This window comes from Pinus tabuliformis, chromosome 1_2 (genome assembly GCF_031772625.1).
Source record: "Pinus tabuliformis cultivar Carrire ecotype Pingquan chromosome 1_2, CPIR1, whole genome shotgun sequence".
Taxonomy (NCBI): Eukaryota; Viridiplantae; Streptophyta; class Pinopsida; order Pinales; family Pinaceae; genus Pinus; species Pinus tabuliformis.
The window spans coordinates 487551089-487564449 of record NC_142298.1 but is presented as its reverse complement, the minus strand read 5'-3'; the positions used below and the strand labels follow the sequence as shown (position 1 = coordinate 487564449).

Here is a 13361-nt window from a genome sequence, read left to right as displayed (position 1 = left end):
TTTGGTGTTGAAGTTACTTAGGACTTTTACAATTATAGTGAGTGAACAATTTGTTTACCATGGTCTAAAAGACATTACCATACTGGTAATGCAAATAAAACTAGGCTTAACCAACACATTTAGCCAAAATTAACCATCACACTAACAAACTATAAGAACAAAAGAAATCCCAATAACCTGAATCGCAAAGATGGCTTCAAGCTCATTCAACCTTAGCAGCCCACCATCTATCACATTTCTGCCCATAAAGATCTCACATACTTTGTTCCCTTGCCTTTGTTCCTCACTCCTCCCTCTCCCACTTTCCTTATCCCTTCAATAGATTTATTATTTTTTCAATCTCTTTGCTTCATCCTTTTCCTCATTCTTATTTCTCCATAACCATTCTGTCTTCTCCTATCTTTTGTTTAATCTATTTCCCTTTTCTTTACAATTCTATCCTTTCTCCCTCTTTTCAGTATTTACCTATCTTCTTATTATTTCACCCCTTCTTCCTAATTATTTTCATTATATATTTTTTTCAAGTTATTTAGGTACTTCTTTATGTTTTATCACCCTTGTACTTTCCCACGTGTTTCTCATTTACTTGTTGATTAACGCTTTTGGTTTATTTATTCCATTCACGTTTTCATTCATTATCAATGTCAAACTTTGTTAATTAGAATATTATTTTTAGTTACATTTTCTTGTTTACTCGTTCTCACCTTCATCAATTCAATTTTAATTTTATTTTAGTTAAAACTTTTTAATCTTCTTGTCTTTATGATTATTTTTCGTATGTTTAATAATACTCTCTTTTACCTTTTTCTTCCTATCGTTGAGTATTATATTGTGTTTCTTTTGACCTGATTTCTTAGCTACTTCTTTACTAATAATATTATTCAATCTCTGCTATCTTAAAAGACTTATACCTCTTGTATTTTCCTTTCTTCCTCCTCACCAACAATTCTCATCTCTTTATTCAGTTTTGAAAGTGTTCAACATCAAAATTGATTACAAAGAAGATATCTACAATCAGTATTCCAAATGGAAGGCCCAACAAATAGGAGGATATCAACAACAATTTGTCTCTTACTACAACATGGAATTTCAATCTCTAGGCCTTATTGAGGAACAAAGGTAGTCATGTAGACCTTGTATGGATATAGCTCACAGGGTTCCTGAAACCAAAAAAGGATGTTTGAGTAGTCATTGATCTGAAATATTTTGAAAACTACCTTGCCAAATATGGCAGAGCATAAACCATCTACTATCACCTAAAAACTGCTCACTTGCAACATTTTTAGCAGTCACACACATCTAGATTGGATAATTTTGTGTGAATTTTATAAGGCATCCTAGGACATTATCATGCCAAACTTGCTTCAAGTGTAGAAAAATGCCTATATAACAATCATTAAGGGAACAATGTAAACAAAGGTGTCATTTGGTTCATCCCCAAGTCTAGGGACCTTATCACAAGTTGGAGATTGATCACCCACCTCAATGTCTCTTACAAGATTCTAGCCAAGGCCTAGCCATGCATGTCAAGCACATTTTACTACGATCATACATCTAGAAAAAATAGCCTTCATTGGGGAATGATTTATTCTGGGCAATATTATAGCCATATGGGAAAGATTCAAGTGATTCAGATTCTCAAGCCTCAACGCTTTATTCATCAAAATTAACTTTCAAAAAGCATATAACAGGGTTGAGGGGCATTTCATCCTGGCTATGCTCGAGGATCTCAACGTTGGCCCCAACTTCCCTAGTGTCATGGAAACTATTTTCTGAAAGGAAAGAATGTCTCTCAATGAACAGTAGTAAATTTGAACAAGTTGCACTCTTTCAACTTTTCCAACAAGGATACTTATCAGCTCCTATAGTCTAAGTGAGATGGAAGTTGGGGCCTTGTGTTATTTCATCTCTCACAAGGGCCAAGGATTAACTAAAGGTATCAGTCTCCTGAATAGTGAATTGGGCAACCAGTCAATGGGGACTTTGTTGATGATTTTTTTCTCAAGATCTTGTAGGGGAATAGAAATCAATAACCTACATGATAAATTGTCTTCAAATATTTGGCTTAGCCTCTAGAACTATAATTTAGTGGACCAAAACCAAATGTTTTAGACAAAGCCAACATTTCTATTTGAATGACAGATCAGTAAGGGATTCAAATACATTCAAGTCAAATATTTAAGTTTCTGGGCATCCTAATCAACTTTCAAAGGTCCCTCGAATAATTATACAAGATGGTCATCCAAAGAGTTCAAAAGAAAATTGAAAATGATTCACCAAGCCATTAGCCCTAGATACCAAATCTCTACTAAAATCCTTACTACAATTCATATATATTCTTCCTCTTGCCAATTCCGCTCAATCAGTGGAGAAAACAATTTGTGGCTACGAGTAAAAATGGAGGGTAGTAAGAGCTTTTACAAAAAAAATCAGAACTTTATTGCATTCCAATGATTAGGGACCATGGGGATTATCAAAATGCATACCCAAGCTTAGGCCTTGTGCAAAAATTGAATTATTAGTGGCTAGAGAAATGAGGCCTCGAAGGTTCTTTGTAAAATTGTCCTATGGGCATGAATTCATGGTATGACTTAAAACTACAAACTCATGTTATCATCTCAACCATGGTTGACATAAAAAAGGCCTTTGTCACTCAAAGCATATGAAGGGCCTAGAAGACTATCAAGCCATTCTTGAAATAGAGAGGCGAAAGGTTCAATTTTGGTTTGTCTTTCGATGAATACTCCTTATAGTGATCCCTATCCTTTTGCTCAAAGGCAAAACCTATCATTATCCCTATCAAAGGGCCTTTGATCCCTATCCATATCAAAGCATGTGAAGAGCCTAGAAGGCTATCAAGCTATTCTTGAACTAGAAAAGCTAAGGATAAACATATTTCAATTTTTCAAGAGGCATTAACACAAACAAAAGCATTTTTACTCACAAATTGAAGACTAGGTCACTTGCCTTGTGCTAAAAAGAGTCATTCAAAGTTCAAACCAAGGTTATCAAAACCACTTAGATTGGATCAAGTTCAACCAATTTGAAGCAATTATCAAGTGAAGGGTCCTAAATCAATTCACAACCGAGTAGTTCAACACCTTTTCAACTGAGTCCAATCCAGACCAATGTTCGATGAACCTAAACCCACCTGCACAGTCCCATGACAGATTGAATAGTTCTTCATTATTGTTTTTTTTACTGATTTTGATCTAGTCTCAATTACAATTTTAGTTCTAATAATTTTGGCTCAGGCTTACCAATCATAATAAACTCATCCTTAATCCCTCTTTATCAAGTCAGGTCTGCAATCCCCTGTCACCTTGTGGAAGGGTTGGAATTGTACCAAGGCCAAAACATTCAAGAAGAATAATTTGGTTTATGGCCACAAATGGCTTAGCCATAAACCTATGTAGTTGTTCAATTAAATAAAATTTGGATATTGAAATGCACATACGTGACTTGCCTCCTCTAGCTATCCACTATCTAGAAACCCTTAACACAAGAATACTTTCTTTGCCTTGTGCCTCATCTAGTATGGCCACTGCTATGGAGTTGTTGGTTGAACATCAAACTTTGATGCACAGAATTGAGGATGAACTCTCTAGTCTTCGTTAACAAATTGAAGGCCTACAAACTTCACTCGACAAGCAGACCTCCAAATCCACTTTTTCAAGCAATGTCATTAGCAATGTAGCTCAAGACTCGCCTGATCTAAATGTAACAGTGTCCCCTCAAAAGAGGGGATTTGGACCCGGTGATGTCACCCCTCCTCCCGAGAATTAGCATGTTGGTCTGTAAATGCTTTCAAATTTTGTATGTTCTTTTGGTGCCTATATAGTATATACATATAGGAATAATAGTTTTGACATAAAGGCACTCAAAAATTTTGACATAGTGGGCATTCCAAAGATGGATAGGATTGTGAATTAACAAATGGAAATAGTTCCTCCTTTGATGTAACTGCTGCAATCACAAAGCAGATTTTCATTGATACAAATGTTCTCATTCTAGTTTAAAAAAAACATATGTAGAAAAGTTATAAATATGGGTTTCCCCCACATTTCCATTTTGAAGGGGTCACATTTTCAGGCGTTTCAGAAACTTCCAGATGTTTACACATTTATGCAACTTAGAAGCAAGCATTTAATACAAAAAAGAGAACAAAGTTTCCATTTAACATCTATCCCACTTAAAATTCATGAAAATCCAAATTATTTCCTTAAATTTGAAAAAGCTCATTGCCAGGCTCAAGAGTGTAGCAGCGTTATAGTATAATTATCATGTACTAGTTGAGCATTAAATTAAATATGGTCTTGTCATTGTAGTTTGGCGATTTATTAATAACATTATATGCTTCCAATGGGGTATCTTTTTGTCTGATTGCAGATTTGTGCAATATTCTGAGATCCCATGGGCATGGGCAAGGTAATTATTATGGTATTGTTATTGCAGTTTTGGTGATTTATTAACAACATTATAGGCTTCCAAACAGGCATCCTTATATCCTGGGGACACGGTCAAGGTCAAGGTCAATTAATGTTGTTAATAAATCATCAAAACTACAATGGCAAGACCATGTTTTAATTTAATGCTTAAGCTCGGGGTTCCAAACGTCACATAGACAAGGGATTACAGTGCCTTTCCCTCATCGCTCAAAGAGACTTTTCCTGCTGGACTGCAGTTCAGGAGTTTCGTAGATCCAACCAACCAACAGAAACAAAAGGTTGGAATTAGCAATTATGTTACAACTTTCTTTTTCAATGTGAGTGGTCTGTACATGAGTCAAATTCAGAAACCCAAAAATGGGAAACACAGATATTTTGTGTGAACATGGTTTTTCAAAATGGGATAAAAAGCACAATGATAAACAAATATTTGTCAAATCCATCAGTAAGAAGATGGACACTAGTTTACCTGTATAAATTTCTGATACTGATATTCTCAATCTCACAAAACCACAAATAAAGCCGTGATTTACTCTGGAGTGACAGGTAAACTTTCCTTACAAGTGGCAAACATAATTTGCCCATACATGCACAGAGAATGGGTTGTTTAGGATTTTAAAATCATGGAAGAGGGAATCTATGCATTTGAACATAGGATGCCATTCTTTTTCATGGTTGTTGTAATGGCCTAGTATGACTAACCAAATTAAATATGACGAAGACTGAAACTGTTACCATCGTGCATATTGTGCATTTCATGTTCAGAGTCGGAACTATGAAAAGGGACTACAAGGAGAGGGCAATACCAACCAAAAAGAAAAATTAAGAGAATTGAGGATGAGATTAAAGAAAAGCAGAAAAGGTCATAAAATCACTCTACATAAATGCACTGTCTTTTCAGTAACAACTGCAAAGCTCACACGGGACTTAATTTCTGAAATTCTGCTCTAGAAGCGTTAGTATCAAGGACTTAATAACATAGAATGTTGCACCTTTCCCAAAGTTACAAATAGACAAAACCTTAAACCCTACTAGGTGCTAGAAAGCATTTCTTAATGGAAAAAAAAAAACCTCAAAAATGACTCAGATACAATCTTGTAGAAGGTTAGGATCTCCCAAACTTGAAGGAGCCATTGCTGCCACTTGTGAGGTTTGCAAAAGTAAAGTCCATTTCAAACTCAGAAGTCTAAACCTTGTTCACGTGCTGAATCTGCAAGAGCTTTAATGCGCCCGTGGTACATGAAACCCCCTCGATCAAAGGCCACCTTATTAATGCCTTTTTCAAGACATGCTTTGGCAATTGTCTCGCCTACTTTCCTTGCAACTTCCTGGATTAAAAGAAGTAGCAAGTATAATCCATAAATTACAAAAACAGGAAAAATTTTAAATACAAAAGTTGAGAGAGAGAGAGAGAGAGAAATGCCCACTCGAAATAATCAATTAGATAAAACCATCATAAGCTTAGGTCCAACTGTAATTGAGAAATAGATACCCCACTTATTACTTGAGTTTGCAACTGACAACAGGGATTATGGTGTGTGTGCACATGAACACCAATTGTCAACCTTACAGAGAAAAATGCAAAGACGGATGATGCAGGCTATGAGTTTCAGGACTCGGACTAAGATACCTAAACATCAAAGCTAAGTTGCATGGAAACGGATACAAGAACGGATACGGATACGGCAAATTTTCAAAAAATCTGGATACAATATGGCAGGAAACGGCACATATATATATATATATATATATATATATATATATATATATATATATATATATATATATATTTTAAAAATAAAAATTTCATATTACCATTCATATTTCAGAATCTAGATTAGATATAAACTTTAAAGACTAAAAAGAGTAAATACATAATCAATTATCATCTATGATGATAGAGTGAAATGAAAATCAGACTTCTGTAAACTTATATGATATATGAATCATGATATAATCATATATCAGACTTCAAAAAAGACAAGATAAGCGCACTGTAACTACTTATCAGTCATCCCACAAGATTAGTCAAGCAAATTTTATGCCAAGAGCAAACTTCAAAGCACTAATTATATCAGACTGCTGCAATTTTATATCAGACCTTCTAGAGCTCATATGTCAATCAAAAATATGATGAGGTCAGCCCACGAGATTGCTCATAATTCAACACTAAATGCAAGGAAGAGAAGAAAATATATAGTTTGATGCTAAAGTTTAAACACATTAAAAGAGATGCCACTGTGAACAAGAAGCTAGACTGCTGTAGCCTACATCAGACCTCTGCAATTTTTGTATCAGACTACTAACAGTAAAGATTAGTCACCAAAACTTGTATAAAATGATAGCCAAATGCTTCACAATTATAAAGTGAGTGTTATGTGACTAATTTAGAGTATGTTTAGGGTTGTTACTATGGCTTCTTTTGATGATTAAGGTCTGTAATAAATGTGTGGCATAAGACAGTGAACAAATGGGTGACAGTGGATGAGAAATAAGGCTATACAACCTTGCAGCCCCATTTCAAATGACTGATGCATCAGTTGTAGAGTCAAAATACCAAAATTGTGACCACAGAATCACAGATCAGTGGTGTTAGTATGATCTATCATGATTCATCATCATCAATTCAGCATATGCCATAATTTATAAACATTCAACATTGTCATCATCATTAACGATTATTATAACATTCATGATTCAAGTTTCAAGTTTCAACATATCATCAAGTTTTTGTTTCAAATTTCAAACATCAAGTTATCAACATGACAAGTTACACGGACACCATCATTACCAAAATTAATAATGCATACTAATTACTACATAGTACAAAGTACAAAATGAACTATGACTGGCAGTCTACTATCATTATTCATAATTCATATGGTTGTTCAAAAGTTTAAAAGTTAAAACACCATCATAAATTACATTTACATATCATCAAATATGTCTTCATTCATGCCACTATAAGGTTCCACATCCTCTCTAGAAGTGGGACTGAGAACATTGCTGCCATGTCCACTTGAAGATCCACCTATTGGTGACTCCGCATCAAACAAATTCATATGAGACATGGCATTCAATGTCATATCCAAGTCAGGCAACTCTGGTTCCACGTCCCATAATTTGGTGGGCCCAAATTTGTATTCATCTCTCTTGTGTGACAGAAGGCAAAGGTTTGAATGAACATACACTAGTTCCTTAGCCTTCTTAGAGCCCAATCTGTTTCGCCTCACTGAATGGATGAAGCCGTATGTACTCTAGTTCCTTTCTGCTGAAGAGGAACTAGCAACCTATGACAAGATCTTGATGGCCAATTTTTGGATATGTGGAAGTGCCCCACCATAGAAGTTCCACCACTCAATTGGACTTAATCTGGTCTTGTCCCGCATACACTCAATATCACAACCCCAACCCTTTGATCCCACAAAATGAGAAAACTGTACACGAATTCGAAGCCCAATTTCGGGATCTACAAAAAGCTTTCTAAAATCATTTTTTAAATCTTTCTGCGACTTCTGGGTCTTTGTTTGGTGCGCTTCTTTTTGGATCACGTAGCAACTCTGCAGCATAATATTTTGGATTCACTACATAGGCTAAAAGGTGCAATGGGGTGGTCATCTTGTTCCACCTTTTGGTCAATATATCTTTTACTTCTCTGTAAAAGAATTCATTTGGGTCATTCTCCTTGGCATTTATAACCAACCTTATCTTCTCTATCATGGAATCAATGCCCTCATACACCTCTCCCAAATTAGGCATATCTGTGTCAAACATACAAAGCAAATCCACAATTGGCTAAAATGCCAAGAGGTACTCCACCCTATCCCACCATTCATCATCAACAACCAATCATTTCATTGCTTGTGCTCTATCAGATTCGGATTGCCTCCATTGATTCCAAAGAGAACTGCATACCATTGATTGAAATGCATCTTTCACCTGCATAAGCCATGTTAAAACTATGATGTGAGAAGCAAATAGAGTCTCAGCAACCTGCAAGTGCCAAATTTCCAATGTTTCAAATTTCAACAAATTAAAAATCATAATTTGATTGAATAACTATTATGATTCACGAATCATGACATTTGAGAATCCAATTTAGATATTTGAATTTAGAGTCAGAAATTAGAATTTATGAAATATTAATAAACTTTAAAGTTTAAACTTTTAAAGTATAGGTACCTTAAGGAGCTCCAACTTAGCAAATTCCCTGTAGATGCCTTGGGACATGTCGTGGTTTGTGACAAAGGCTTGAATTTCTTTTGCCTCTTCAAAAATAACTCGAATCCACTCAATTTGCTTCCCCATCTTGCTCAACATGAGGTTCAATGAATGTACAACACAAGGGGTCCAAAAGATGTGTTGATATTTGCCTTCAATAATTAGGCCTGCTGCTCTACACACTGTTGCATTGTGAGTTATTACCTGGACAACATTTTCAGGCCCCACCAATTCAATTGCTTCAATCAAGATGTTAGCAATGAATTGAGAATCTTTCATCTGCCCCTCACAATCCACTGCCTCCAAAAACATTGCCCCATGTGGGCTCTGAGCAATCACATTGATCAAAGGCCTATTTCTTTGTTCTTTCCATCCATCAAAAATGATAGACACCCCTGAAATGAGCCATGAATCACAAATGGGGCCTAATTTTGGCTCCAAATCTAACTTTTGAGCACTCAACAATGTGGTGCGTACCTTCTCATATCCAAGGCTCTTGTACCCTCTTGGGACTTCATTCAATGTTTTTACCATCTTTGCCCAGTAAGGAGATCGCACAAGGTTAAAGGGAAGACCATTTGCATAAATGCATTGGGCTACAACTGCATCTGCTATCTCTCAAGCATCATTATTAAAACTCTTTTCAAGCAGTCCCAAATTTGACCGCTTTGAACCAACAATTCCATGAGAATGAAATGGAGGCTTTGATGAAGATGCTACCAACCTTGTTGGGTGTTTTAAATGGGAGGCAGGATTTGCCTCATTTCCTTTAGTATCTGCCTCGTCTTGTTCTCTCTGATATTTTGCAATTTTTACCTTGCTAAAACCATTTCCATCTGTCCCATTCTCTTTAGGTGGGCCATTGCATATTCGGACCCCATTGTTTCTTAAAGCAAGAAAATGTGTTTTAACCCGTGTGTATGATCCCTTATACTCCTTTTTACACTCACTGCAAACCCATGCCAATGATCTACCTCCTTGGATCTTCCCAACAGAAGATACATATTTCCAAAGTGGTGACTTTGGATCAACTTTAGGGGTTGATTCAATTTCCTCTGCCTCATGAATGGCTGAACTTGAGGTTGCCATGAATGATGATGATGATGATGTAAATGAAACTAAAAAAGAAAATTGACAAATATCATATATGTATTTCAAAAAAACAAGTTACAATTTACAAACTTAAAAAGTTAAAATTTAGAAATAAAGGAAGATCCAAGAAGGCCCAAGGGCCAAGGCCCAAAACAGAGAAATATGGTAGATTCATACATCAAAGTTCAAATGGTGGCCGGAACATTCTGCCGGACTCTTATCAAAGTTGTGACTAGAAAGATGTTAAAATTGGCAACTAGGGCCAAACTCCATGTGGGTCATCTTATTTATGGCAGCTGATATTTTTCTTGGATCCCTCTCATCGAGAGGTGTAAGATTGATCTAAAGATCATCCGATTCTGATAAGTATTCATGGAGATATGAATTTATTAGTGTTATGGGACAACTCGTCAAGGTTGACCAACAACCAAATAAACCCCACTTGTGCTCAATGTTTTAGTATAAATAAAGGAGGACTTCAAGTCATTTAACACTCATCTCTTGTGATCTCACTCTCCACTTGTTTTGGGTTTTTGGTGGAAGAGAAAGTCTAGAGGAGATGCCTTCTACGCAACCCAAAGAAGTGTCATCTAGGAGAGCCTTAGCCGCAGACTTGTAGGAGATCTGGCTGCAGATCTAAGAGGCCCTAATCCATAGCTAAAGGGAGCCCTAATCTGCAGCAAAGGGAAGGCCCTAATCCGCAGCTAGAGGAAGCCCTACATTGCCCTACCTAAGGGTGGTATGAAGATGCCCTAGCCGCAGCAAGAGAGGATCAAGAAGAGGACAGTTTGCTGGGTTGATTTGCGGACTGTCCTAGGACTTTTTGAGGGCTATCAAGACAAGTCCGAGTTGTTGTTCAAGGGCTGAGTTGCTGGGTAGAGAAGACCGAAGAGCTAGAGGGACAAAACGCTAAAGAAGAAGGTGTGTTTGGGCATGCATAGGGACTGTCTCATGACAATGCTAGGCCGCAGGCCTTAGCACACAGAAAGAGCTGCGTAGAGGGCTGTTAAGGTGGACTAGCCCCTCAGAAGGCAGCGTGGACAAAGAGGAGGCTTCACTAGGAATGCTACAAACCTTTGAAGGTTGGTTTATGGACTGTCATAAGGGTTTAGGGCTGCAGCACGTGCCCTAACCAGGGCTGTCACAAACGCAGAAGCAAACATCAGTTCAACAAGCATTTTGCAAGGGTGTTAGATCCTAGTTTAGGATCAATACTACAGTTGGTTGCTGTCCTGAAAGGTCACCTAGCTGCTGTTGCTATAGGTGACAACAAGGCCATGTTTGGGTATGATATGCTGGACATATTATGGGACAGAAGCAGTATGTACAGCAGCATGTATATGTACAACTGTTGCAGTGGAAGCAGTATGTACAACAACATGTATAGGTACAAATGTTGCATAGTGGAGGCAGTATGTACAACAACATGTATAGGTACAACTGTAATGATTGCAGCATAGTAGAGGCAGAGTGTACAACAACATGTATGGGTACAACTATGAGTGGTGCAGCATAGTGCACTGTGATGGGTACAACCATGACTGGTTGCATTTCTGTGACAAGAGCAGCTCAGTGAATGGGTGCAGCATGATGATGAGATGCAGCACGATGGAGAATCAGTTGAAGCAGCTTGTCTTCAACTGATCTCATGTATCATCTTCTTAGAGATGATCTATGCTCTTATCTAGATAAGTCAAAGTGTTGACTTTTGTTGTAAATGTACTATCTCTCTCTCTCTCTCTCTCTCTCTCTCTCTTTGCTGAACTATTGAAGAACATATAAGAAGAATTGAACAAGGGTTTCCCCACATTGGGGTTTGTCCCTAGCTAGCGCCACATCTTGTGTCCTCTTGTCTTCTGCGATTTATGTTTATGTTCTATCTGCAGTTTACTTTAATGCTGATGTGATTGCTAATTTGGAAAAGATATTGAGCTAACTGTGAAAATTGAAATAAATTGCTTTAAGCATAGAACATACCTAAAATTAACAAAAGAACTTAAGAAGGTCTTTTTGCTATGAAAATCTACTGAAGGAGATTGGTTTGATAGTTTTACTTGAAAATAGTAAAACTGGTTTGGCATGTAGTCAACTGAAAAATTATTTAGTGGTGGTGTTGAAGAGTTATTGATGCGACTCCGGGCTGTACCATGGCATGCTGTCTATAGAATTGGAGCAGCAGAAGATTAATATAGGAGATTGAAACAATAGCTGATACCAAGACCATTATCCTATGAAAATAATTTAACATGCCTTTCTTAAATACAAGAAAAAGCATTAGCTAATAGTCTATATAGTGAATATTTGACCAACTTGTAAAGCAGCCTGTTTTAATTGTTCTTTTAGTCATTGGTAACTTCTTTCTACATCTTCGGACTTTGTCTATTCTTTATAGTCAAAAGTGTCTTTATATGCATTCACATCTTCAGAGTGCTAGTATCTGTGAGCATTGTATATATGAATAGAAGTATGCATTTCATTAGGTAAAAATAAGTTAGTTTTTGTAGCTTTATATATGAAAATTAGTAGTGCTTTATCAGTTAGAACTAGTTTTCTTTTTATCAAATAAAGCTACTTGGTCTTGGAAAGAAGTTTTGTGAGGTAAGTTGATAATAGATATGCTCCTTTTTGGTACAAGTGTCAATTTCCCCAATGAGATATTAGCGAGAACTTTATTAAAAAAATGAAACATGTCCCTTTTGATTTGTAAAGCCAAACAACAAGATGAGGAAAGGTTCCACACTAGACAGTATGTTTGAAACTTTGAACCCATGATTACAGTAAAACATTTAATACTTACCAAGTTACCAGACTTCACTCTCGAGTATCGATGGCTCAAGCGGCTCGGAGTCTGGACAATCACAAAAGTTAAAACACTGCAGCGATGCTTCAATGGCAGCGAAACACTACAGTGATGCTTCGACGACGTCAATGGCTCGAAGCCTCGGACAGAAGTTCAGAACACTGCACTGTGCAGCGATATCTCTCGGCGGCGATGACACTGGAGTTTGGACAGTCAACTTCTCGACGGCGATGACAATCGGCTATTGTTCCGCGGTGGCACTTGTGACTTGTCTTTTAGGTTAGGGTAAACCGTAAGTTGTAACACTTTAAAACTTAAAAGTAATGTGTTAAAAAAATGCAATCCAGCGTTACCATTCTCGGCGGGCAAGGCATGCATTTACAAAAACGTTTTTTATTTATGCCAAAACGTATCACGATTTCAGCCAAACGTATTATTTTTTTTAAACGGGAGGTTTTTTTTGTAAAAACACCTGAAAAACAGCTGTAAAAAACGGAAAGTATCCCAAAAAAACGGTATCAAATACGTTTTTCCGGCATTTTTACACCGTTTCGGCTGTGGATACATATCCAAAACGGAAAACGACATTTTTGGTTTTCAAGTCGCTGTTTCCGGCAACTTAGCATCAAAGTGAGTTAGCTCAACTAGTTAAGAAGGAACTGCTAGGAGTCAGAGAATATATGTTCCAAGTGAAATCTGGTTAACAAACTCTCTATATACATAATGCGTAGCAATAAGTGACTTGCAACGCTGTCACAAAGATCAAATCAACTCAAGCTTGATGCCACCATTAGTAACTA

General features: G+C 36.9%; 1 protein-coding gene across 2 annotated transcripts in view; it reads right to left on the bottom strand.

Annotated features, from left to right (window-relative positions):
- Window positions 1–13361, bottom strand: part of LOC149206468 (uncharacterized) — a 104816-nt gene that overhangs the window by 13068 nt on the left and 78387 nt on the right. The window contains exon 4 of one of the 2 annotated variants that reach the window (XM_089395439.1): window positions 5271–5776. The exons of the other annotated variant lie outside the window; for it this stretch is intronic. Coding sequence (XP_089251565.1) covers window positions 5627–5776 — 150 coding nt within the window. The 3' untranslated portion in view covers window positions 5271–5626. Of the gene's footprint in view, window positions 1–5270; window positions 5777–13361 lie in introns of those variants that run through there. 2 annotated transcript variants of the gene reach the window in all.